The sequence below is a fragment of the Drosophila nasuta genome, chromosome 2L (assembly GCF_023558535.2).
Source record: "Drosophila nasuta strain 15112-1781.00 chromosome 2L, ASM2355853v1, whole genome shotgun sequence".
Lineage (NCBI taxonomy): Eukaryota > Metazoa > Arthropoda > Insecta > Diptera > Drosophilidae > Drosophila > Drosophila nasuta.
Window position 1 is genome coordinate 19,899,471 of NC_083455.1, and position 26,710 is coordinate 19,926,180.

Here is a 26,710-nt window from a genome sequence, read left to right on the forward strand (position 1 = left end):
AATGCACGACCCGAGCGCCAACTGCTGCTGCTGCCGTTACGTTACAACACTTCGTATGTACATACATACTATGTGTGTGTGTATGTAATCCTGTTTCGCACACTCTGCACTCTGCATTAGTATTCGTTTCTGGCTCGCGCTCTCTGAGCGTGCGTCTCTCTGGTATATGTGTGTGTGAGTGGTGGTAGCTCTCGCTCTCGCTCCCTCTTTCTCGCTCTGCACTGTGTTTCACTGCCATTATATTTCATTTACTCATTTCAATTTCATTGCGAGATTTCATTTCCATGCTGCCGCTGCGACAGCTCTTGGCTCCGCCCCTAAAGATGGCACGCAGTGTTTCACTTCCATTCCGTTTCTTATGTACAATCCGATTGGACTGTGTGTTTGCATTTGTGACTTTGCAGTGTGTTTGCATTGTGTTTGCGCCTGGCTTTTAAGAGTACAATATTCATTATTTACTTAAGAGCTTTTGTTTTTGCTGCTGTCTTTTTACAGTGTGTGTGTGTGTGTATGTATATATTTATGTTTGTCCTGGTATGCAATTGTTGATGTGTCTCGTTTTACAATTTAAAGGCATTTCCTTTGAATTTTGCAGTGCGCGCGCGCTCGCTCCCTCATCGAAAAATATTGTACGATACTATATTAAATAAATATTTTACTTGCAAGGTAAAAACAATATTTTGGTTTTAGTCTCTGCTTAATTTGGCCGTTGTCAGCTCTCTGTTGAATATCCTATCACGCTTCACATCCTGCTCGTCCTTCTCCTCCTCCTCCTCCTCATGGACTAATTTAAAATTTATGCTTTATACATTTTGCTGGGCAATTTGGTTTTTGTAGGTGCAGTCGTCGTTTTCGTTCTCGTTCTCGTACTTGTCGTAGTTTCTTTATTTTTCATGAAAATTTTATGTTAACGTTCAGATTTTTCTCCCAAAAAATATTATATATATAGGGATTGGGAGGAAAACTTCCCCAAAGAGAGAAAGAGAACTTCGTTTTTGCAAAGCAAAATTTGCACTATTTTATTGGCGTTTTGCGCTTGGCAGGAAAACTCTCAACATTTCATTTGCAATTTTCTTTTCATGTTTGCATTTTATGACTTTTTCTTTAGCACTTCGTTGGCTGCCACGCCCACGCCTACACACCACGCCACTCCCTACGCCAAATTCTTCGTCTGCTTCTTCGTTTTTCCCTTTTCTTCTTCCTCCTTGGCAATTGGCAACATCTGCGTAATGCAATTTTCTTGGCATGCCAAGCGAAAATTTCCTTTTGTCGACATTTCTCTTACTCCTTTCGCTTATTTTCTTTGCAATTTTAACTGTTTGCCGGCTGCCATTTTAATTCCTTACTCCTATTGCATTCGCTTCCTTGCCCGGAACTCGCTGCAGGCCAAATGATCTGCGCATTGGGCAAACAACTCTCGACCACGCCCCCAAAGGGGAATTAAGTCTGGGATTAGGACTGCATAAAAAATATTTATAGTAAAACTCTAGTTGAAAACTACTTCTTTAGTCCTGTGGAAGTATATGGCGAAGGATAAACGTAATTTAGATATGAAAAACTTGCATTTCTTTACATATTTTTATTACATCTTTGCCTCACTGATCGGCTATTAAGCAAGTGTGTGTGAGTGTGTGTAAGTGTGTGTGTCGAAGGCTTTTTTATGGCAATGTCCTGCGCCTCCTGGCCATATCCTGTGAGCCTTTTGTTGAAAGTTTATAGCACTCTGGTCAGGTTTTTCATCGCCAGAGATGTGACAATAATTCAAAGCCAGACAAAAGGCTAGCTCAGTTCACCTGCAAATTTATGATCCTCTCCACCCACTTCAACAGGCCACGTGCTAGATATTTTTGCTTTTTGCTTTTTTCTTTGCTATTTGGAGAGTTCAAATTTGGCATAACGGCGCATTTTATAGTTCAGGAAGCTCGTAAATACCTGAAGAGAAAATCGTTGAACTGGCAAAACAAATTCTACGATAAATTTAAATACCCTGTAGGCGTATAGAATTTGTTATAAATATCTATAAATGAATATTAAATAATCTAACAAATTGCATAGAAATTTAAGTTAGAAATTCTATATTTTAGCCAGATTTATAAATATTATATCATTTTGTAGGTCCTTCAATCCACCAAATCATACATTTAAAGGGTATAAGCTGACACACATGTGATTTTTTGTGGCGATTTTCTATTAGTGTTTTTTTTTCTATCGTTTGACTTGAACACGAACCCAAAATTTACCTACTCAACTTTATTATCATATTTCTTTAATATATTAGAATTTCAATAGCTGAACCCATTTTCCTTCCCCTATTCACGGTTCTAATTTTTTTTGGTTCGTTCGTTCGTTCGTTTTTTTTTATCAGTTTGCTGACTGACTTGTGAAAACTTTGCTCAGCAGTTTTTGACATTTTGTATGATGGATTGCATTTTATGCTAATTGAGTTTAAACACACTTACATACATCTTTTCGTTCGTCTCGCTGTCTCCTGTTCTATCTGCTTCTTTCTTTTTGGTTTTTTGCAGTCATTGCCTTTTTTTTTGTTTTTTTCTTTTTTTGCCTGCAACTTTTGTCATATTTGTGCTGTGGCTGAAGTAAGTTTGGAAAGGGTTCGATGCTGCCTGCCACTAACAGACTGATGATGGTTGCGGCAAAACTAGAAAGTCCTGGCTATCTAAAACATTTTCCGACTTTTAAGGTTTTTAAAACATTAGCCAATATTTACTTATTAAGTGTAAAATGCGCCAATAAATTAATTTATATTAAGTTCGAAACATTGACTAACAGATAATGGCGAAGAATGTATTAAAATATAGAATACAATTCTTAGCATAAAATTATTAAAGTATTCATAAAGTAATCAAGCATAAAAAATCCATTAAACTTTTGCAGTACATAAACTAGCTAATAAATGTAAACGTTATTCTAAAATATCTTTGGAATAACTGTCGATTAAATATTTATTATTAAATATGAATCATTTGCGAAATATCGTAGATAAATACGATAAATATCTTAAATATAAACAGTAGATTCTGTAAATATTCTTATCATTACACTTTTACAATTTCATTACAGAAAATCTCCTAAATTATAGTCAACAAATTGTCTACATATTCTTAGTACTAAAATTATTGAAATATTCATGATTGAAATATATGTTTAATCCATTAAACTTTAGGAATATATACATAATTATGGATGGGAAGAATATCTTGAAATATAATTTAAGAATTATATAAAGATTTATTGCCTAAATATTTATTCAACTTTGCCAAAATATTTTTTTAATTTGCTTCTTTATTTAAGTATCGAACCAGTATAGCAAGAACAAAATAGTACTATAACAACACAGGTAAAAGAAATGTTTATGTTTGGGCCAAACCTCATATTAGTTTAAGGTGTTGCCAAAATATAAACTAACATATAAATGGGTAGTCTGAAAATTGTATAAAGATTCTGTAATATTCATAATTGAAATATATTTTCAAAACTCATTCATTCAACTATTCACTTCTGCGTCTTTTTCAAATGTAATTTATTTGTAGCTCTATGCTGACCACATGCCTGACATCATGTGGCAATCTTTTTTGGCTAAATTTGAATTTGAAATGTATTAAACAAATTGTGAAAAATTAGAAAATCGTCACACTGAATGGGATCGAAATACATAGGGAGGAGGGAGGAGGGAGAAATATATTTCCTATGCATGATGCCTGATGCCTGATGCTCGATGCGGATGATGATGATGATGTATGATGATGGATTGTCAACTTAATTACAATGGCAAACAAAGGGAAATTGCATAAAACACTTTCTGGGCGTACATTTACACATTGTGGTCTCTGTTATGCCAACTGCCGGCAGATTTCCGATTGCCTTTGCAATGCCAATGTGCGTATGCAAAAGGCAAACACACACACACACACACACACACACAGAGGACTCACGTGGAAAGATTAAAAGGACTTGCCGGTTTGTGCCGGGTGTGTTGTTGGCAGGATCAGAAGCAGCGTAAAGGGAGGTAGGAGGAGGAGGGCGTGACAACTAAGCTGCCTAATCTTGGCTGCAATTGTTGCGAGTGCGATGCGATGCGATGCGATACGAATAGTCGGTCCTTGAATGCCAGCCAGCACTTTTAGTCTGCATAATAATTACGCTATCACATTCCAAACACACACACTTAAACACACACACATTGTTCGCGCATCGTAAATTAGAATGTTTTTGCTTTTTCACACAATTAAAGTCAACACACACTCACACACACACACACACACACACACATATGAGGCCCGTGGGGACGCAATTAAAATTTTCAAATGCCACGTCAAGTTTTCTCCGCTTTCCCTGCCCCCCATTTAATTCATTTTACGGTTTAATTTAGTTTTGTGATATATGTTGTGTGTTAAGTTAGTGCGAAGATGATCAGCGATTCCATTAATTAATGTCAGCTCTAGTCCATTTGGCAGTCTTTTGTTCTTAGTCTTGGAATAAGAAGTATGTTAAACACTTGAACAGAAAGGTGCTCAATCATTCAGCTAATTGGGAGCCAACTGATGCTGCTGTTGAAATCTGAAATCTTGGTAACTAAACCCGACTGGACTTCAATCTAAGTAAGTCAGCTAAGCACACTCGACTGTCACACTCTATTAGTTCACGTTCAATCGTGGCAATCGTGAGGCATCTGCGGTTTATCTTCCTCTTTAAATTCATTTGGCAACACACAATTGTTTCCTATACTCGAAACCGCCCTCGGAAAGTATTGTTGTACCGAGTATTTTGCCTTTTCTATGCCTTTTTCCTAACTCGTTTTGTGGCCGGCCTTTTAATGGCATCAATTAAAATTTTGCGTACGTGACAAGAATTTCATGCAGCAGCAGTCGAAAGTTTCCACTTTTGATGTTCGGTCCGAAAGGAGTAACAACAACAATAACAACAACAACAACTAAGAACGAGCAACACAGAAAAAAAAACAATGCATAAAAATTATGAAACTTTGAAGCGTAAAATTAAAATTGGCAAGAGAAGAAGCAACATCAGCAACAGCAACAACAAGTGAAGAAGACACGTCGAAGAAATCGAGTTGAAGCCGAAGTCGGATGACCCGAAAAAAGAGGCCAAATGTTGTGGGCGTTGCCCCAAGTTGCACCAACAACAACGAGCAGCAGATAATGCCGATAATGCGAATCCGAATACGAATATGAATTGTTGTGAGTGTCAAGGTATTCACTAAATTAAACGCCAAGATCAATTAATATATTAATTTCAAGTTTAGGTTCAAGTCAATAAAAAGGGTTTTGTTTCAAGTTTTTACAATTAATTCATAATTAGTCATTTAAATCAGTGGATTTTACTTATTTGTTATTTAACAAATACAACTAAATAATTTTAATTTATGAAGATTAGTTAATATATTAATTTCAAGTTTAGGTGGATGTCGAAAATGGATTTGTTTCCTTTCCACTATTAGTTTAATCCAGTTTATTTTACCAGCTAAGTTGACTTATTTGTGATCTAACTATCAATGACAATCAAATAATATATTGATTTCAAGTTAAGGTCATCACAGAAGAAAAAGGGGCTTGTATTAAGTTTTTAATAATAGTTCACAATTAGTCATTTAGTGTAGTTAATTTTATTAGATGAATTGACTTGTTTGTGATTTAACAATTATATATTTCAATAAAGTAATGAAGGTAATCTCACTAGATGAATTAACTTGTTTCTAATGCAACAATTAGAGCTAAAAAAATATGCATTTCATGTATATGTTGATTCATCAATAAGTAAATTTAGTACATAGGTAAATAAATAATAATTAATTATAATTAAAAAAAACATACAAAAAAACATGACTTTGTCTTAAACCTGAAATGAATATATAAATCGATCTATATACTAATTTCAAGTTTAAGACAAAGTCATAAAGGGGTTTGATCTTTTTTTTTATTATATTTAATTGCTATTCATTTACTTACTCAATTGACTTATTGATGAATCAACAATTCGATGTAAATCAAATTGTTTCGGTAATTCAAAAACCCAAAACAAGTTTTGGGACTCATAACTAGAATTGTCCTTGGTTTGTAAATTCAGCATTTTAAAACTGAATTGTATATATTCATTTAATTATAGAAATAGGTAAGATTGTTCATCATTTGCAACACTCATTAAAAATTAAAAATATAATTGGAGTTTTCAACAACTTTCAAGCGAGTCCTATCAATCAGAATTGAGTTCTAGTATTTGAACCATATTTTAGACTCTTGAATATGACAGGCGAATGATTATAGTGAATGGTATTTGCTGTAACTACCCGTTATCCTGTGCAATATTTCTCGTTTATTGTCCCAACCCCCTTCCCCTCCCTTGTCGACGTCTAATCAATACCCAAATGGCAAGCCGCAACGCATTTATTTGTGCAATGGCGCGTGAAATAAATGTCAACCGCAACTTAAACCGCATATGCTGATAGCGCTGTGGCTATGACTGAGCTCCTTCCTCCACCTCCTTCAGTCGCGTGGTGACAACCCACCCGAGACCGGCAACAAGACTTCCAAAGAGCAAGAGCAAGACCAAGAGCGAGGCCATTACACATGGCCCAGACAACGCAGCAGGCACATGTTCCGAACCGGGGCGATATGAGTTGTTCCTTTATCTTTTTATTGGCTGCCGTGTTCGTCGACTCCCAAGCGAGTAGAAAGAAGCACAAAAAACATATAGAAAAAGCCACATTACAAGAATTTTCATATTTCTAGTCAATTTTTCCAAGATTTTCCCTTACACAAAGTAGTATTTTTTGTGATGTTAATTCACACGCTACATTTATAATGTGCAAATTCTGATTGCGATTTCGATTTGGATTTCCATTTCCTATCGCGGTCACACACTTGGGAGTTTGGGTTTGGTAGTCGATCCGGTGAATGTTGCTAATAAATTTCAAATGCAACAAAGTGTCGAACAACCGATAGCCAACTATGTGGATGTTCACATCGAACAACGAAGATTGATTTGGCGGAATAAATGGGGCTAACACGGCGAAGTGTGAGAGAGATGGGGAGAGGCGAGGTCAGTGGGGAATGAACTAGCTGACTGACTGCAAGTGATTTTGACTGGCTGCGAGAGTATTATTCATTGTTGGGGTCCTTCCAAAAAGGCCAGACAACACCCTCAAAGCGACTGATGTCCAACAACAACAACAACAGAAGCAGCACAAAATAAAATAAGAGAAAAGAAGGAAAAAAATTGGCCAGACGGCGACAAAGCGCAAATAAATTTTTCGGTGGGAGCGAGAGCGAAGCTTAACAGACATTTAAACGTTTGTACAAGCCCATGAAATGTCCTTTTGGCAGGACGTAGGGCCAACTGCGATTGAGGAAGGGGAAGAGGACAACACAGCACATTTAGTCAGTCAATAAAACTTGTTAACGCCGTAATTGCCAGCAATTTATTTATGTGGCTTCAACTTGAGACAGTTGCGAGTGGGAGTGGGAGTTCTTATGTTACAAGAACTAGTTTCATTTTGCTGTGTAGTAGATCGAATCTTTTGGTTGAAAAACAATTAAAAATTCATTAGAAACACACACAAACACACACACACACACACACACATAAATTGTGCAATAACACGCACTGCGAATACTTTAGCTTGATTGTTTTCAATTGGCTGAAAGACTTGGGCCAACGTCTTAGACCTCACAACAACCGTCAGCCAACGGAAACTTCAAGACTTGTGCATGTAACGTAAAAAATAATGTTGTCGCAAGTGTTGAGGGTGTTGATGCATTTGATGAGATCGCTATCGCTCTGAGTGTGAGGAGTGAGGAGAGTGTGGGCCATGACGACTACAAACTACATGTGCCAAACACGACTCGGAAGCGCGTTCCCAATACTTGGCCCGGATGGAGATGTAGCTGAAGTCTTCTTTGCTGGCCAAGGCAAAAGCAAAGTTAACTCAAATGCAACTTAAACTCTGACTTTGATGCACTTTCCTAGAAAAGTGCTTTATTGGTTTCGCTGTTTCAGCCAAAGATCAAATGACTTCACATTGTTTTCACAGACAAACGAATGACAATTTGCATAAACGTCGCGGGGACAACAACATCCCCCCTCAACAACCAACAACCAACAGACCTCGGTCTTCCTTCTCTTCTACTATCTATACAACCATTAAGCTTCATCAAAGGGCTGACAGTGGAAATTGCGGGGTGTTTGTGCCCAGGCATATGTTGCTTTTGTTGCTGGTGCGTTGTTGTTTTCACGCCAAGTGACAATACATGCAACAAACACACTCACACACACACAGCAAGCAACAAGCGCCATCCTCCATACAAAAGGGGGAACATCCCCCATCTCCACAAGCTCATCCCTTTTGGCTCAAAGCATTTTGTGTTTCATGTGTTAAATTTAAAATGACAGCGAATTTAATCGATTTATGCTTTTGTTTTGCTCTGATTTCCACAAACGAAACGTCAAATGGCTTCCAAGGGTTAAGAGAGAGAATAAAATTACCGACTAAGTACGCTCTTTCTGGTCGTTTTTTTTGCTACTACGTTAATTAATTTATGCAGCCTTCAAATGGGAAATTGTTGCATAAAAGTTTTTCAAATTGGCCATTGGATGCAACTTTGTGCAACAAAACTTAATTGAATTGAAATGTCTGTTTGACATGATATCGCATAGCCAATTCAAGTTATAGCCATTTCTCCACTTGTTGCCAGCACTTAGCATAAGTTGTAGTTGTTGTTGTTTCTTTTGTTGTTGTTGCAACGGTTTCTGTTGTCGGTTTTCTGTTTTCTGTTTTGATGGCTTCCCAAGTGTCTGACTCTCTCGGCTTTGAAGACTGAACTGCCTGCAGGCCTTCAACTTATTAAATATTACAATTTTTATATATTTTAATATTAGCCATAAAAAGTCGAGGATCTGTTGGACCTCAATTAGTTGACTTGCAATTTAACAGATTAATTCCATGTAACAAATAACACATTGCGGATACTTTGGCTTTACGGTTGCTTTTGTTACACTTCTAATAGAACTGATTGTTGAAAAAATATGATTTAAAATGGAAATTTGAAAACTTTATTTCATTACAATATAATTGACTTTTCTTATAAGCAGACATAACTCGCTTTGGCAGGGTATTAATATAAGGAAAATGATGTGGAAAATTATTTTGTTGTAGTGAAAATTAAATATGGAATGAGTAATAAGAAACCGGAGTTGCTTTTGACTCAGTGACGGTTAACAAATTATATCTAAATTACCAATTTGCATGGTAGCGTGTCATTATCCAAGTTGAAAGCGAACTCTAAAAGTAATGTATATTTATTATATTATATATAGGCACTGACGTACATATTAGTATTTATGTACATATTGCATTATGTTAATCAAGTGTAATCATTTGTCACAAGAATTCTCTCCCACCTAAAGAAGGAACAAGTAAGAAAACGACAGTCGAGTGTACTCGACTGTGAGATAGCCACTATGAGTAATTGAAATAAAGCAAAATACTGCGGAACTTTTCTTTAGTATTAATTTATTAATATACCGCAAAAATACTTAATATATAGCGAAGGCTTTATTTGGTATTAATTTAAAATAGAGTACAAAATTGTAGATTGTGTCGAGTATACTCCATACTCATTTTAAATAGAAGAAAACAAGTAAGAAAACGACAGTAATTGAAATAAAGCAAAATACTACGGAACTTTTCTTTAGTATTAATTTATTAATATACCGCAAAAATACTAAATATATGTAATACTTAATATATATATTTGGTATTCATTTAAAATATGCCATAGAATACAAAATTGTGGAGTTTCTCATTGATTGTGTCGAGTGTACTCGACAATGAGATACCCGATACTCATTTTAAATATGATATAAGAAAAACAGTGCGTTAATTTTCTTATAAAATACCAAATTAATATACGACATTAATACTAAAATATACCGAATGCAATATTTGGTATATTGTTAAGCTACATCATTTAAAATATACCATAGAGTACAATATTGTCATAAAATATAGAGTTTTCCATATATTGTGTCGAGTGTACTCGACTGTGAGTTACGCGTTACCCATTTTAAATAATAGCTAAACAGTGCGGTATTATTTTTATATTATTTCAAATAAATATACCGCAGAAAAGTCAATATTTGGTATAATTCGAAACATATCATAGACTTCAAGACTGTCATAAAAATTGTAGACTTTCACATAGAGTATGTGGCAGCAAATGAAACCTCTTTAAATCTATATTTACTCGTATGTTAAAACAAATTGGAAGCTGCAGATCTGCATCAAAAAGCAATCATATTCTGCTGCACAATGTTGACAATGATCGGCAATCCAAAGGGCCAGTAAAAACAATTTCATATGATTTATAGAAAAGCCTTTGGCCCCCCCTAAAACGGCATATGCGATGACTTAATGAAGTTACAAATCAAGTCGCAGACTGGGCTAGGAATTTGCCTGTTTGCCTCGTTTGCCAGTTGTTGTCTGCATGCAACGTGCTTCTCTCAGCCTGTGACAGCCTCACAAAAGTTCAACTCTGATATACTCGGATGATACATTGTGGCTGAAACTGCAGCAAACATCCGAGTACACACAATACACGCATACAGATGTCGTCTCTCAATTGCAGTTGCAACAGAGTGTCTCGCAGTTCATTGTTTCAGTTTCCAGAGTTGAGTGTTGGGGGTCCGAAAATTGTACAAACTGTAACCAAATGCCAGAGCCAAAGTGCAGGAGCAGAAAGCGGATGTGGATGTGGATGCGAATGCGGATGAGGACAGAGGACAGAGGACAGGGACCTGCTGCAAGAGTCACTGGTTTATGAAATGAAAGCAAAGATAAGCGCCGAGCCGAGTCGATCCCAAACACATCGCAAAAAACCTCTTGCAGTGGTGGCGGTAAATTGCATTTTGCATGCGATGCGACCTCATATGCATGTTGTTTGTGCCCTGCCCTGCCTGTGGGTGGTGGCAGGGATGGGGGCGTGCCACTGTTAAAGACACAGCCTGCACACACACATCCAGAGAGTGAGAGAGAGATGCACACGGTCAGATACGAGACAGGACTGGGATGTCAGCAAAGTTGACAATGTGCGAACAAATAATTCCATCAGCAAGAACAAAAGCGTCGAGTGATTGTTTGGGTGGCGACGCGTCGTCTCATCCCTATGGTTGAGCTTGCCTCCCCTCGTACCCCTTCCCGTCTGTACCTGTGCAGCAAACCACAAAGAACCAATGCATATGCTTATCCCAGGACTCCAATGTATGTGGAGTTTGCTGACCATGCAGCCGCCGTTCAGCAATCTTCGAACACTTCGCAACACTTGTGCAACTCCACCCCCACCCAATGTGATTGGCAATGATAAAATTTATGAATTTGAAAAGGGCGACTAGAACGCAAGAGCATCTGATTGGAAGCTTTTGCATTGTTAGATGTCTCGATTGTTTGAGAATCGCAGAGAAAGGGTCTGTGCAGCTAGCACAAGCATGTGAATGTATTTATTGCAATTTCCATCTACTCTTACACATAACTATATCTTCTCTCTTTTTATTTTTGACGCGATGACTTTTATTTAAATGTCTTTTATTCGGTTTCTAGTTTGTCTTTAATTTTAACTGCATTTGCTAACATCTTGAATTTGTAAGAAATTCATGTTCTTAGCTGATATTTATTATATGTAATTCTGCTCTACCCCCTTTATGCTTCATTCTTTTCCCCATTCAACTGAAAGTCCAAGGAATTTGCTCTTAGTAGAAAAAACAGCGCTTCTTAAATCTGATCTGCAATTTAAGTGTATCTTAAATTTCAACTTCTTTCGGGACCACCTCGAATGCATGAGAATCGCATAGAAGAGTTTTGTGCGCGAATGCGTATACGAATCTATTTATTGTAATTTCGTTCTACTCTTACAGAAATACCTAGAAAGAGGCTGCCTCTTTCGTAAATTGCAGAAATTTACTTTCTAGTTGCCTTCAATTTTAACAGCGTTGGATGAGAATCGCATAGAGGAGAGTTGTTCGATGCTATTTATTGTAATTCTCTTCCACTCTAACATATCCATCTTCCTTTTCCTTGAACAAGAGAAAAAACAGCGCTTCTTAAATTTATGTGGTATTTTCGTATACAACTGAAAGTTCAAGGAATTTACTCTTTTCTGGGCAAAAAAAATATAAATATGAACTTTATTTTAAGTGAATCTTAAATTTTAACTGCTTTAGGGACCACCTCGAATACATGAGAATCGCATAGAAAAAATTTGGATAGTGCTATTTATTGTAATCTTCTTCCTCTCTTACACACCTATCTTAATCTTCCCTTTGCAAGGAGAAAAATTTGAATATTAACTGCAATTTAAGCGTATTTTAAATTTAAATTACTTGAGATACCACCTCGAATGCATGCTTTAGGGACCACCTCGAATGCATGAGAATCGTATAGCAAAATTTTGAGAGGTGCTATTTATTGTAATCCTCTTCATTTCTCACATACCCATCCTCATTTTTCCTTTGCAAGAAAAACAAAAATTGAATATTAACTGCAATTTAAGCGTATTTTAAATTTAAATTTTTTTAGAACCGCTTTAAAGTTATGTAAGTTGCATCTGCATGCGAATCTATTCCTTTCTTTTCCCGAACATGAGAGATATTGATGACTTTACTGTTTCTGGAAAGAGTTAGAACTTCTTGAGTATCAGCTGCAATTCGCTGTCTATTTTATCATCACATTTCAATAGAAAGCTGCACCTGTTACTAGCAAAGGGATCTATCCCCTGGAAAGTGAACAGTGTTTAAAATCCGTTGTTAAATCTGTTGTGGTACAAATAAGATCTCCCCCCGTGATTCATTATGATGAAATACATGCTCAGTTGGCTAACAAATGGATATATTTGGTCGCCCATTGGTTACAGCTCTTGCCAGCCAATTCGAGAGCTCCACTCAGCTCAGGGTCATAACATATGTACCTGGGCGGACCCCAAAAAAATAAAAAAAAAGTTGTAAAATAAAAGTTGCCCCTCTCTATGCAATTCTGGTAACCACGGAGCACACTCAATAGTCCTTGTTCATTTGTCGAACTCTCTAGGAACGAACAACGATAGCAATATTTCCAGCATGTAAACAAAAAAATTTACATATAAATGCGAAAACGCATTCGAACTAACAAAGAGCAATGGCAAGCGGATGCAGCTTCAACGGTGAAACGAGGGCGCGAGTGCGGACGTTGATGCGAATGTGGAAATGGAAATGGAGTTGGAGTTGGAGCTGGAGCTGAAAGTGGAGTTGGAGCTGCAGAAATAGGGGCAGCGAGCTCCGTGTGCAGTGAAATAAATAACATTTTTGTGCGAGCGGCCATCGAAAATGTACGAAAAAGTAATTAACTTGTGGCTGGACACAGGCGGGAAAACGGTTGCAGAAACTTTCAGTGCATCTACATACGTATGTATATATGTACATATGTACATATATATACATCCCTACTACTGCACACCTCGACCTCGATGTCCCTAACTCCAATTTCTGGCATATGCAAATTTGCCAAATGCATTGCACTTTTGGCTAATGGTGGCCATCGTTGTCGTCGCCCGGCTTGGTTCGCGATGGACGCCGGCCACACCGCTGGGTGGCAGCGGCCATTGCACAGCTCAATTGCATGCAGAGAATAGAGTCGGTCACGCCCCTCACACTTGCAACATAGTACTACCACACACACACTCATTCGCTCTCTCGCTCGCTGGCTGGCTGGCGACAAAATAATATCATTTGCGATCAAAGTAATTATTTTGCTTTGGTCTACAGCATAATTACAGCTTCGACTCGTCGTACGCCGCTTGGCTTGGCATTGCATGGCCGACGCTTTGGTTGGCTGACTGTAGCGACTACAAATAACACACACACACACACACACACACATACACACACTTATACACGCACAGTAGGCTCAGGCTCTGGCTGTTTAATGGTCGGCGCTCATGGTTGAAATTTTCCAACAATTCTGGCGGCCATTTTGGCACCCTCTGCTGCTGCTGCTGTCGTTGCGGCTGCTCTGCTGCACTTTTCCAAATAAAATGTCGCGTTCTGTCGCAGAATGCGCAAAATATGCAAATGCTCGCCATTTTCAAGCCCATGACTACGCCATTTTATGCAAGTGCCTGAAACTCTCCTGTTCTCCTCTGCTCTGCTCTGCAGCAGTAGTTGTTTGCAAAACTTTTACAGGCGACACGAAAAACCAAAATAAATTTATGTCACTCGCGAAAAATTGAAATTTGCATGCAACGATTTTTGGACTGAGGATGGAGGCAAATGGCTGTGGCCATTGCCTGAATTGAGTTGTATTGGAAACTAGATTTTATGAATGTAATTACAGCAATGTCCTTTGACAGTTAGCGATAGCAATACTCCACTCTAAAATAGCCAACAAATGAATTATGCACGCACTCGCAGTGTAATTTATTTAGCCATAAATAGATTAATTCAAATCACTTCCCAATTTTAAATGACATTTACAGCAAAGCAATTTTTTTTGTGTTCTTAACTCAATTATCATAAATCTGAGATACAGGAATCATTTAAAATGTGATTACGTTATAAAGAAAAAAAAACAGCAAAAAGAAATCAGCACATCAATGGTCAATTATGCAGACAAATTGCAAAAGGAAGAAAAATTCCAACAGCTCGAGACTGAACATAAAGTATTGACTGCGATATTGATAAGAAAAAGTAATCGAAATTCAGAGGCGAGCCGAAGTAGCGGATGTGGGGAACAACAGCATCACAAGCCTTGGGGCAATACCACCAAACTGCATTCCAAATCAACAACAGAAGCTAACAAAACATGCATCAAACTCATCCACATCCTCATCAGCAGAAGCAGAGGCTGAGGCAGAAGCAGAGGCTGCGACGTCGACGAAGTAAACAACGGAGGCAACTTTACCATGGCGCAAAGTAGCAGTGGAAAATGGACTACGATGAGATGATGATGATGATGATGATGGGACGGAGGCCTGCCCAGACGTGGCTTGCTCTCGCCTCTGCCTAAGTCACAAACTGTTCCAGCAGCAACTATTACAACAACAACAAGAACAACAACAAGAACTACAACAGCAACAACTACAACCAGATTCAACGCTTATTACTTACCAAACAACTCTGGCAGCTCGTAATGAACTTGAGGCATTTGATTGACTCGCGTCGCGGCAGCAACAGCGGCAAGCGACTTCGCCATGTTGCAATGAAAAATTGCAGCAACTGTTGAGGCTATGAATGAATGATGAATGCCATTCCCGGTCTCAAGAAGCCAAGCGAGCTCTGCTCTACTCTGCTGCGGCAACATGGAAGCCTCGGTCGCCTGAGCAATATCTAAATGTGAATTTTATGGATTTTATACAAGGTGAACAACGAGATGGCACACAGTGGTTAAAAAACTGCATAAATCAATGCAAAATGTTTAGTTTGGCACATAAACTAATGAATTAAAAGCAATTGCTGGATAAACTTATATCGAAGTATAATAGATTATTAAATGAACACTGAAAAACACCAGCTTAAAAATGGTGTCCTTAAAACAAGAACTAACGGAGACATAAGAAATTGGGTTCTAATTTTAAAGGAAAGGAAATCCAACATTTTAAGAAACAGGAACAAAATTATTTTCTGAAGATCTTAAAGTGCAATCTTCTTTTCAATCTAGAATAAAAACAATCTTGATTCAAGACTTTAATCTTAAAATAAGATGTTTTTAATCTTCAAATGCAAATTTATTCTTCATGCCAGTCTAAGACAGGAGGTCCAAGGCTCAAATCTATAAAAATAATGAAATAAATATTTTGCATGTAGAATGATTATCAAACATATAACCGAATGAAAGTGAAGGCGAATAAAATAAGTAAAATAGTAAAACAATAAATAGTAATAGTAATAAAAAAGCAATGAAATAAAATATAAAATGTAATATTTTTTTTATCTTATAATAAGATTTCTATAAACTATAAAATTTATAGCACTAAGACCAAAATCGTGATTTTAAAACCTTTTTTGTTCTGTGAAGGGACATGAGATGAGTGATAAATGAAGGTCAAAGCTAACTGTTAAGAATCCCTGCGCTTGCTTTTAAGTATTCATATTGAAATTACTCAGTTTCTGCGCCACTGTGCAGAAACGTAGTCGAGGATGTGGCCAAAGTTCCGCGACGCGTAATCCTTGGTGTGTCTTGGGCTCATGTACGAATACTCCTACATACGAATATACAATATGGGCGATAAACATATTTTTATATAAATGTGTATCAAAATATACAGACATACATACATATATATAATATTTAAGAGTATATGAAGTATACGTATGTGCAGCATGAAAGAGCTTTAGGCGCGGCACTGCTATTCAACGGCAGCGACAGCGACAGCAACAGCGGCAGATGGCAGCTAAAAGATGGAAAGATACAACTGCGGGTATATGGCGAAAGGAGGTAGAAAGAGGACAACAACGACGACGACGACGACTTTGGCAACGGTTTTCAAGTAGGTTGCCAAGAGAGGTGAACAGAGTGAACGGAGAATGGAGAACGGAGAGCGAACACAAACGACTCTGAAGTGCAGGCAGGCAGAGGCATTGTGCATAATTTCGTATACGTTTTGTGAATTTGTAATTTCAAAATTATTATTGTCAGGGTTGCAAAAGGAGGAGTCGAAGATGTTGCACGCGTTCAACTTGATGGCGTTGATGGAACTCAGATTGGCAAACAAAGCAACAACACACAACACAAGAAATCTCTGCTTTTGCTTCTTGACGTTGTTGTTGTTGTTGTTGGACAGAAACAACTTTCGTCTGATTGGAGAAGCGTCTGCGCGCTGTGTTGTTTTCGATTTGATTCGCTGTGAGAAGACATTAAGCGCAGCACAAAGCGAGAAACTTCAGACGTTTTGCTTGAGTTTCTCACGAAATGGATTTGCCCAAAACGTAAACCATTCTCACATGTCTGTTTCGTATGCATGTGTGTGTGTGTATTCACGTTCAATTTCCGCCAATCTCACCCACAGTTCACATTTCCTTTGACCAAGTTTTCACCATCACTCTCCAATTCCAATTCTCGCACGCAGCGACCCATTAAATGTGCTTTTGACCATTTTTCCGCCGCGCTTGCGGTTATTTAAACGAGTGAACTCGCATGGCCTGCCAGCCTCCAACACAGAGTTCATTCTTATTTTAGCTCGATGCACAAATACCCTGCAAAAGGACTCTTTGTTTTTTAAAACGAGAAAATCACAAATTTAATTAGTTTAGTTTCATAAGCCGATCATTGTGGATTTTCCAAACTATGTGATGACAGTTTATCGTTAATATTATTTACGCTGCCAGACACACACACACACACACACGCACACTAATATTCTCTTTTTTTATGAAATTTATATAAAAATATATATGAATACCTCTGGCGGAGTTGTTGATTTACACGCAAACCCAATAGCTGAGAGCACCCGCGCCTCAAACTCTCAACCGAGAACTGAACTCAACTCAACTGTTTACTCATGTAAATAATTAAGCAAAATAATGGTGCAGCATCAACAACAACAACAACAACGCAAAAAGGACCTTCGTTATGCGGCACTGATTTTTTCCATCATCATGAAATACATATGCGAATGTGTGTGTGTGTGTGTTTGGTGTGTATCAACAAAAGACAAAGTGATGTCCATTGTTTGCCCTTTTTGGCTGTAAGCACGCGTCGCCACATACCCTACATCACCCCCTCTTCACCCTCTTCCTGCATGTCCAACTCGACCTCATCTCTTTCCGCATTTTTCACTTGCGTGTCCGCGTCGACGTGTGAAAAAAATGGTCAGATTTATTTTTCATATTGTTAAGCAGACACAAACAAATACAAAAAAAAAACTGAAATAAATAAAATTAAGCACAAACATATTCTCATGCATTTTTCAATCAATTCATTGGACGTAAAAATTTTAATTGAGTGTTTGAATATTATTTGCCATTGCGGAAGAATAAATGTCGGTTGTTATAAGCATGAATTTAGCAGAAAAAAAGCGAAGAAATACTACGAAATTTCAAACATGTCACTCATCAAATATTTATAACTTTATCTGGCACTTATTCGAATATATAAAACGGATACTTAAATATTCCTTCATAGACAACATCTTTATATTTTACACGACAACTTGTCTTCGTTGCCACCTCGAAAATAAGCGCCAAATTATTGTCTATTTACCTCAGCGCAACCAACATTTGCCAGCTGAAAAGTAAATTCTAAATGAATTATTGGATCCATTAGCAAAATCCATTTACACAAATTTAATGCAAAAGCCGCTTCTGTTCTGCAAGGCAGAAAAACTTTACACACTTCGTTAAACTTTTTGGCATTGGCTAAGTTCTTAAGGGTCTGGGAGAGATTGGGGTCGTGTTTTTTTTCTCAACGTTCCGGGATTCGGCATTTGTACTACTTGGAAGGGGCGAAAACAAAACTTAACAATTAAAAAACAAGAAATACTATCTATGCTTGAAGTAGCAACGATCTTTATTCCCTTAGAAGGTGAAAGGTGTTCTCTTAAAGCTTAATTAAAAAAGTAAAGAAGAAATATTTGTAGACTCAAAGTAAAGAGAATATACAGTGTTTTATTCAACGACTTCCTAGATTTGTGACAAAAGCAGCATACTTTTCGGAAAGTGTATAATAAGGCAGTAAAGAAAACATTTCGAGATTTACGCATTATGCGTAAAGGGTTGCTACTCAAGTTCTAGAACTGTGTTTTAGTCTGCGGCCCCGTCATTTGCATAGAAAAATAGAAAATAGAAAATAGACATTGCGAGTGGCGAGGTCTTGGTCTGTCCGTAATATTGGCCTGTAGCGTATAAGATTTTCCTTTTGTGGGAATCTTTGGGGTTGGTTCGAGTGGGGAAAATATTATTTTAATTTTGGCTGGGTTAAGTGGAACTAAGTTATAAGTCGTTGTTCCATTTTGGAATGACGAAGTATGGGTGATGCATATAAGGGCTTATTGGAAATAAATAATAAAAAGTTTATTGCTTATTTTACTCATAAAAGGATTCAACAATGAAAGCAACTTTAATTTACTTCTCTGTGTAATAATTTACACAGAGAGATTCATATTGGAAATTAACCGCGGCAGTTGGCGTCACAGCAATGGCGACTTTTTAATTTATTTACAAACCACTTAATTTGTTGTTATTCTGTTTTAATTACATTTTACATGCGGCGTTAAATATGAAATTAAAAATGCATTCGCGCTCAATTTTCTCATCTCACTGTTTTTTATGAGAATACTATATAATGGAAGCCGCTGCCCTTAATGCATTCATGTTTAAAACTAACAAAAGTTGTATAAAAATGCGCAATATGTGTGATTATATATTATATTTTATATGTATTCATTCGTTTAATTTATATTATACATTCATTACCGTCGATACCCATTAAAAATAAATAATGGAGAAGCAGACTGTAGACAATGATTCCATAATTTAAATATTTTTGATCAATTCAAAAGTAGAGAAATGTAGAATTGTGGGGTATGTATTCATCAGTAAACTGGTTTTGTTTTTATAACAAAGCATATAAAAAATATATTTTCATTTGTACATATTTGCAATAATATTTACTTACATTATTCAACTCTTCTTTTTATTTGAATTTGCAACGTGTCTCAACCATTAATTAATAATTTAAAATGCACAAAGAAACAATAACATGTTAATACTGTTATCGTTTTATTAACAATTCATATTAAAAAAATATCCATGCATTTATATTTTGTTATTGTCGTTTATATGGCACTTTGTTGTCGATATTGATTTCCAACGGCAAAAAAGCGCACTGATATAATAATAACAATGGCCAACTGTCGCTTGTGTGACGCCAGTAAGGTTTCTTCTCTCTGACACTTGAGCGCCTTCCCGGGGTTCTGGTTCTGGTGAGTCGAATCAAAATCAAAACTGTAAGAATAACCCGGGCTAACCCAATAAGAAGTCACTCGGTTAGCTGCAACTGTGGCTGGTAACCCGAGACCAAGGACTGAGACATCAGCAAATTGAGCAGAAAACCAGAAGGCGCCAGTACTCGAGCCAGTCGATGGTCAATGTGGAACCCTTGTGCTTGCTGGCTGGTATTTTGACACTTGCCACCGCTTGTAAACAACAGTTATTTAGGCTTATAATGAATATGAGCAACAGCACGAAGGTCACACCGAAAGCAGAGTCCTTCAAGCTCGATGACATGTGGCGCCAAATAATCAGTGATAGAGAGAGAGGGAGAGAAATGGGGAATCGGAGATTCAGAGTGCAAAACCTCAAACCAATTTCCGTTACTGGACATCATTTTCTTCACAGCTTTCCACTCGAGAGGATAGACTGTAGACAACCGAAAAAAATGCAGAAAGTTTTCTTTGATGCAACCTCTAATGAAGACAACAAATTGTTGCTACCTAATGAATGACAGAATCCCTCCTCGCTACCCAAAGTCTGTAAGGAAAAGCACTTTGGCTCATTAAAAAATTAAATTTAAATAATTCTCGTTTTACAGCATACTCTACTATGAAATATTTACATTGGGAGTTCAATTTTCAATATGCAACCACTGATTATAATCCAATAAACTTTTAAGAAACTTGAGTAAGTTGCAGTAATAGTCTTTAAAAGAAAAAAATTACATACGTAATATACAATTTTTATTAGAAAAGAAAGCATTTTTTGAGGGTATTTTGAATTCGTAAAGTTTTTGTAATTTTCAATTATTTGTCTGTACGTTTCCCTTGCGCTTAAGTCAACAAACATTTTTAATTTCATTTTTCAAACGTCGCTTTGATACCTGCATGCCGCATTAACACCCTCCTCATTCATCTCATCGACTCGACTTTCGGCTGACGGACTGCTGCTCGGCCCTTGGCTGATAATTTGATATGCCTTTTGGCTTATAGAAGTCTGAGGGGGTCGGTTAGCCGTGAGGGGGGAGGGCTTTAATTTTATTTGCACAAAAATGCGCATCAATTTTAAGGAACGTTTTCATGTCACAACGTCACAACGAATTTTTGTTTCCTTTTCGTTTTTTTTATTTTTTTGTTGTTGGTTGTGGCCAGAGTAAATAAAATTCATTATGAATTTCTAATTATAGCACCGGACTAAAGCAAGCGACAAAAAACCCCTCAAAAAGTTTACATTTTTACTGTATTTTTTCCCGGTTTTTTTCAACTATAGAAGAGGAGAAAATGTCAAGCCGCGTTTGACAATGATGAATTTGCTAAGGGGAGAAAAAGCCCTCAAAAAGACAGAAGAAAACTCTGCTGATAAACTGATTAAGCACATCAATTGGGTTGAACACTCTCTAATGGCAATTGTTTTGTGCAAAGTGAATTTTCTTTTGTATCTTTGCATTGCATTGTAAGGGAGCCAAAACATCGAAGCAACTTTGCTGCTGGATTTCTAATTACAAATAAGTAAAAAGGCAAATGGTTTTGCGGTTTTGTGCACCTGCTACCCACAAAAGCATAGATAATTATGAAAAGGTGAATGGCAAGAATGGCGAGAATGGAGACGGGGCAGGAGCCCCAAATTGGTAAAGGTATTTATTTAAATTATTATTGGACTTAATTATGCCATGTTGGCTTACCTGAGGGGAGGCATCAGCAGAAGAAGAAACAAAGAAAGCGACGTGAATAGAAGAAGCCAAACTAAAGTGCCGCAGAACTTTGCAGCAAATTATGAGAATGAAACACACAAAAACAAAGCAGACGAGAGATGAGAGATGAGAACTGTGAAGTGAAAAGGAAAATCTAATTGAAGAGAATTTTATAAGAATGCATAATGAAAATACTATAATAATAATGAAATTGCTGAAATTATTGATTTTCCACTTGAAACATATCACATTTCTAGTCAAGAATATCATTTCCATTCCAGTCACGAGTCACATTAAACACACATTTGAAGATGTATTATTATGTTTGCTTAGAAACAATATCAAGAGTAAATATCATCGACAAAACTACAGTCCATTAGTGAGTGATATGAATGAGATATGTTTTGTGTACTAAGAGTGACAGATTTTGTGGATTTGCTACCAGTTTTATGTTTCTCATATTTGCTTGACCTATTTTGGGTTTCACACAAAGCCAAAGCCAAAAGTGCCGCGACAGACATTCAATCTAAATCTCGGCTGTGTTTAACTTACAACACAGCAACACCAGAAATTCCAGCTGATATAAATCAAGAAAACAATGGGAAGCACAGATAGTTGTTATACAAAGTGAAGTACCTCTGTGTCGCTATGTAATACATCAGGGAACATTACAGATTAACTGTGCGCCTTCTCGCACTCAGGACACGCCTTTCGCCATTGTTATTGTCCTCTTGTCCTCTTGTCCCCCCATTGTCAACACTAAGCAGCGTGTGAGGATTATTCGTGTATGGCATTCTGGCATTCTCTATTCCGGGGCCAGATAAATAATGCTCGCATGTCTTTTGTATAATTGGTGGTGTCACATGCGATTCGCATCCTTCTCATCCTTGCGTATCCACTCACACACATACGCACACACACGACACTAATGCGTGTTGCCAAAATGTGGCATTGTTGTGACCGTTTTGTGATTAGGTTTCGCTACTTGGTGAGTGAGCCCACAAAATACAATATTTTTAACGTATTTGTTTCGGGTATTTAATGCTTCAATTGATTTTTAATTTAATGCCAGCTGCTGTGCAACGTTTTTCTGCCTTTTCGGCCTGAAAAGCCCAGCAGGTTGCCTCCTGTCTTCCAAAGTCTTGGAAGACAACTTGCTGATCATTGAGATCTCATGATGCGCAACGAGGCGTCACACTGTGAATCACAAAGCAAAGTACTCGTAAACAACTAGTGAGTATAATAATTGAGCTACTCAACAAGCAACTGATTTCGATTGCCCGTCAAGCTAAAGGTTAACTAAAATAATGACATAATGAGTTGTACAATGTGGTTGAGCCTCAGACTCAGTAAAAATAAGCAATTGTCAATAATTCACAACATTTTAAAACTGTTTTGCAATAAATATTTTGACTCACTGTTGGAACAACGGATGTAAATAAGAAAAAAACATTTCCAGTGAAATACGAATAACTCGGAACTCATCTCAAGAATAATAAATAAAAAAAAATAACACCAGTCAAGCGATTAGCAGCAACTTGCAAGGTGAGATAAGCTTTGCAATCGTACGTAAATGGGAATGAAAGCTTTTTGAGATGCGACTGTGAGAATCTGAGAATGTGCTCGACGTTAGACAGTTTCAATTAAACACTCATTAAGTCCGCACGTTTCAACATCTAGTACGCATCGTATTAATCGCTCAATATGAAGCTGTTCTTGCTGCTTTGTGTGCTTGGCATTCACAGCTTATCACTCGTTCAAGGCGAGACCAAGCTCGTGTGTTACTATGACTCGAGCTCGTTTTTGCGTCAGGGTCTCGCCAAACTTGATGTCGCCAATCTGGAGGTCGCCCTGCAGTTTTGTACGCATTTGGTCTACGGATATGCTGGCATAAATCGAGAAACCTTTGAGCTGCAGAGCCTGAATGTCGACATCGATATGTTCCATTATGGAGATATTACGAAATTGCGCGCTAGATTCCCCCGTCTGAAGATCCTTTTGAGTGTCGGCGGTGATCATGACTTGGATGCATCCGAGTCGAACAAATATCTTAATCTGCTCGAGGCAAATGCCACTACGCAACAGAATTTTATCGATAGCAGCATGATCTTATTGCGTAGCAATAAATTCGATGGCTTGGACTTGGCCTTCCAGTTGCCCAAGAATAAGCCACGCAAAGTTCACGGCACTCTTGGCACTTACTGGAAGAGTTTCAAGAAACTATTTACCGGCAATTTCATTGTCGATATCAATGCTGAGGTGCACAAGGAACAGTACACGGAACTTGTTTCGAAGCTGAGCAGAGCATTAAAAAGCGTGGATCTATCGCTGACCATGACTGTTTTGCCCAACGTTAACTCAACCTGTAAGTCATTGCTAATTGCCTAACGTAACACTTATTAATCCAAATCATTTACGCATTTTAGGGTATTTCGATGTGCCCAAGATTGTCAATCATTTCGACTTTATTAACCTGGCTGCCTTCGATTTCCTGACTCCGCTGCGCAATCCGGAAGAAGCTGACTACAGTGCTCCGATTTTCTTCTTGGACGAGCAAAATCGTCAGCCTCATTTGAATATTGAATACCAGTTAAACTATTGGCTACAAAATCATTGCCCAGCCAACAAGCTCAACTTAGGTATTGCCTCCTACGGCCGCGCCTGGAAATTGTCCACAGACTCTGGCGTAAGTGGCGCTCCAGTGGTTCCTAGCACTCAGGGCGTAGCGCCTGGTGGACTGCAAATTGCCAGCACTGAAGGATTGCTGAGTTGGCCAGAAATCTGCTCGAAAATCTCGCAGAATGCAACAGCTGCCTATCGTGGACAGAATGCCCCAATACGCAAGACCACCGATCTCACAGAGAAGTATGGCAACTACGCATTCCGCCCGGCTGATGAGGATGGCGAGCACGGAGTCTGGGTGAGCTACGATGATCCTGACTTTGCAGCCATCAAGGCTAACTACGCTAAGGGCAGAGGTCTGGGCGGTGTTGCTTTGTTCGATCTGAGCTACGACGACTTCCGTGGACTTTGCACGGGAAACAAATTTCCCATACTTCGTTCCATTAAATCTTTCCTGCCCTAATATATAGTTTGGACATGCATTTCTCTATTAGTTTTACTAAATACACAATTTGACATGTTAATATTTCAGAACAACTTAAAAGCCTCTACTTCCATAATAAACTGATTGCAAAAGCAATTAATTTTAAATAAAACCCTGACATGATTCTACTGCTCTCTTTTTCTATGAATGAGATTATGATATTTCCTACAGAAGCTTTTAAAATACGTCACCAGCAAAAGCTTAGATCGTATGTCGGTTAGCTTCCTCTGTTATTTAAATTTAAGCATGAGTTCATTCAAACATTTCATTCATACACGCTTGAATGGTATAGATGTAAGAAAGAGAATTACACTCATGATTAAGATTGAATAGTTAGTTAGTTCTTCCCTTAAGTCTACGATGGCAGTGTGGCCATTTTGATCTTTGATTTGATGTCTACCATAAATACTACCCCTAACTAATAAACTGAGAATAATATCTTTTAATTTATCCTGAGCACCCTGATCCAAAACTAGAACTACACCAATTTCATTTCATATTTTGAGAACCGATTTATGAGAATCTTGACTTGACTTGACTCTCTTTTATCGCTTCAAATAGCTTAGCCAGCAAAAGCTTTGCTAGATTTTCGTTTTAGATTCTTTTATGATTCAAGATTAAACTTTAGTCACGCTCGAGTAATGTAACTGAAAGGAGCAGCATCGACAATATGATAAAGCTCGAATATTTTATTCTTCTTCCAAGTTTGCAATTAATTGTTACATATGCCGATGAAGTCGTACCTGAACATGTTCCCAGAGTCGTATGTTTTTATGATACGATAAGTTCATTGCGCGAAGGTATTTCAACTAATGTTTTAATTAAAATCAAGAGCATTTCACCACTTTTCATCTTTACAGGTCCAGCAAAGCTTACTAATGCGCTCTTACAAATACCTCTGATCAATTGCACTCATTTGGTTTATGGCTATGTGGGAATACGAGAAGACAACTATGAAGTGAAGATTCTAAATGAAGATTTTGACATAAAACAAAATCAATTTGGCAATGTGACGTCATTTAAAAGCAAATATCCGCACTTGAAAATTTTATTGAGTGTAGGCGGATATCGTGACATCGATGAGACGTATCCCAATAAATACATGGAACTACTTGATGGAGGATTAGAGAAGCAGATACAATTTATCGAGTCAGCGTACGCGCTTGTCAAAAAGTACGGATTTGACGGTCTTGACTTAGCCTATCAGTTTCCACGGAGCATGCCTGCAAATATTTTGAAACGCAAGGAACAATTTAATGATTTTATTCAATATTTAGCGCGTTTAAGGTTCAGAATTAATGGATTACTGTTAACTCTAACTATGTTACCAAGAGTAAACCCCAAATGTAAGTTATACCCCAATATCTTTTAAATGTAAGCACTATTAATTGTTTTACTTTTTATGGGGTATATGCACTCTATTGGAATTGATAGTAAGGTAAAATTTTGTAAATTTGGGCACTTATGACTTCTTCACACCCACACAAAATCCCCACGAAGCAGACTACACAGCACCACTTTATCACAATTCCACTCAGAATAGAGAGAAATCCATGAATGTCGACTACCAGGTGCACTATTGGGAAAGCCGGCCTTTTAGTCATCGTAATTTAAACATGGGATTTGGTATTTATGGAAATGCTTGGGCGACAACTCACAAATCTGGAACAACTGGAGAACCCATCGTACAGCATACGAATGGTCCTGCTCGAGGAGATTTGATGGTGTTGTTAGCTATTCCGAAATATGCAATATACTCCATCGCGGTTATGGTAATAATTATTATAATTCATCACTTGCCGCTAGCTTTGCATACAATCAAACACTTGACGCTGAACATGAAGGATTCTGGTTAACCTACGATAATTTAGTTACTCTTGCTAACAAAGCGAGATATGCGAGTAGATACATTGGCGGTGTGGCTATATTCGACC

At 37.6% G+C, this 26,710-nt stretch overlaps 3 protein-coding genes across 6 annotated transcripts in view; 2 read left to right on the plus strand and 1 right to left on the minus strand.

Annotated features, from left to right (window-relative positions):
* LOC132786722 (leucine-rich repeat-containing protein 15) overlaps nt 1-26,710 on the minus strand; it is a 63,438-nt gene that overhangs the window by 25,128 nt on the left and 11,600 nt on the right. Inside the window, exon 1 of one of the 4 annotated variants that reach the window (XM_060793343.1) lies at nt 21,662-21,690. The exons of 2 other annotated variants lie outside the window; for them this stretch is intronic. In XM_060793343.1, the coding sequence (XP_060649326.1) occupies nt 21,662-21,675 (14 nt within the window). In that variant the 5' untranslated portion in view covers nt 21,676-21,690. Of the gene's footprint in view, nt 1-17,450; nt 17,506-21,661; nt 21,691-26,710 lie in introns of those variants that run through there. One more of the 4 variants, XM_060793368.1, reaches the window with a different exon arrangement.
* LOC132798484 (chitinase-like protein Idgf1) lies at nt 23,302-24,904 on the plus strand. Its single transcript, XM_060810353.1, has 2 exons — nt 23,302-24,035; nt 24,097-24,904. Exons 1-2 carry the CDS (start codon nt 23,375-23,377, stop codon nt 24,753-24,755), a joined length of 1,320 nt encoding a protein of 439 aa, XP_060666336.1. The 5' UTR covers nt 23,302-23,374; the 3' UTR covers nt 24,756-24,904.
* LOC132786989 (chitinase-like protein Idgf2) lies at nt 25,447-26,233 on the plus strand. Its single transcript, XM_060793809.1, has 3 exons — nt 25,447-25,576; nt 25,637-26,122; nt 26,211-26,233. Exons 1-3 carry the CDS (start codon nt 25,447-25,449, stop codon nt 26,216-26,218), a joined length of 624 nt encoding a protein of 207 aa, XP_060649792.1. The 3' UTR covers nt 26,219-26,233.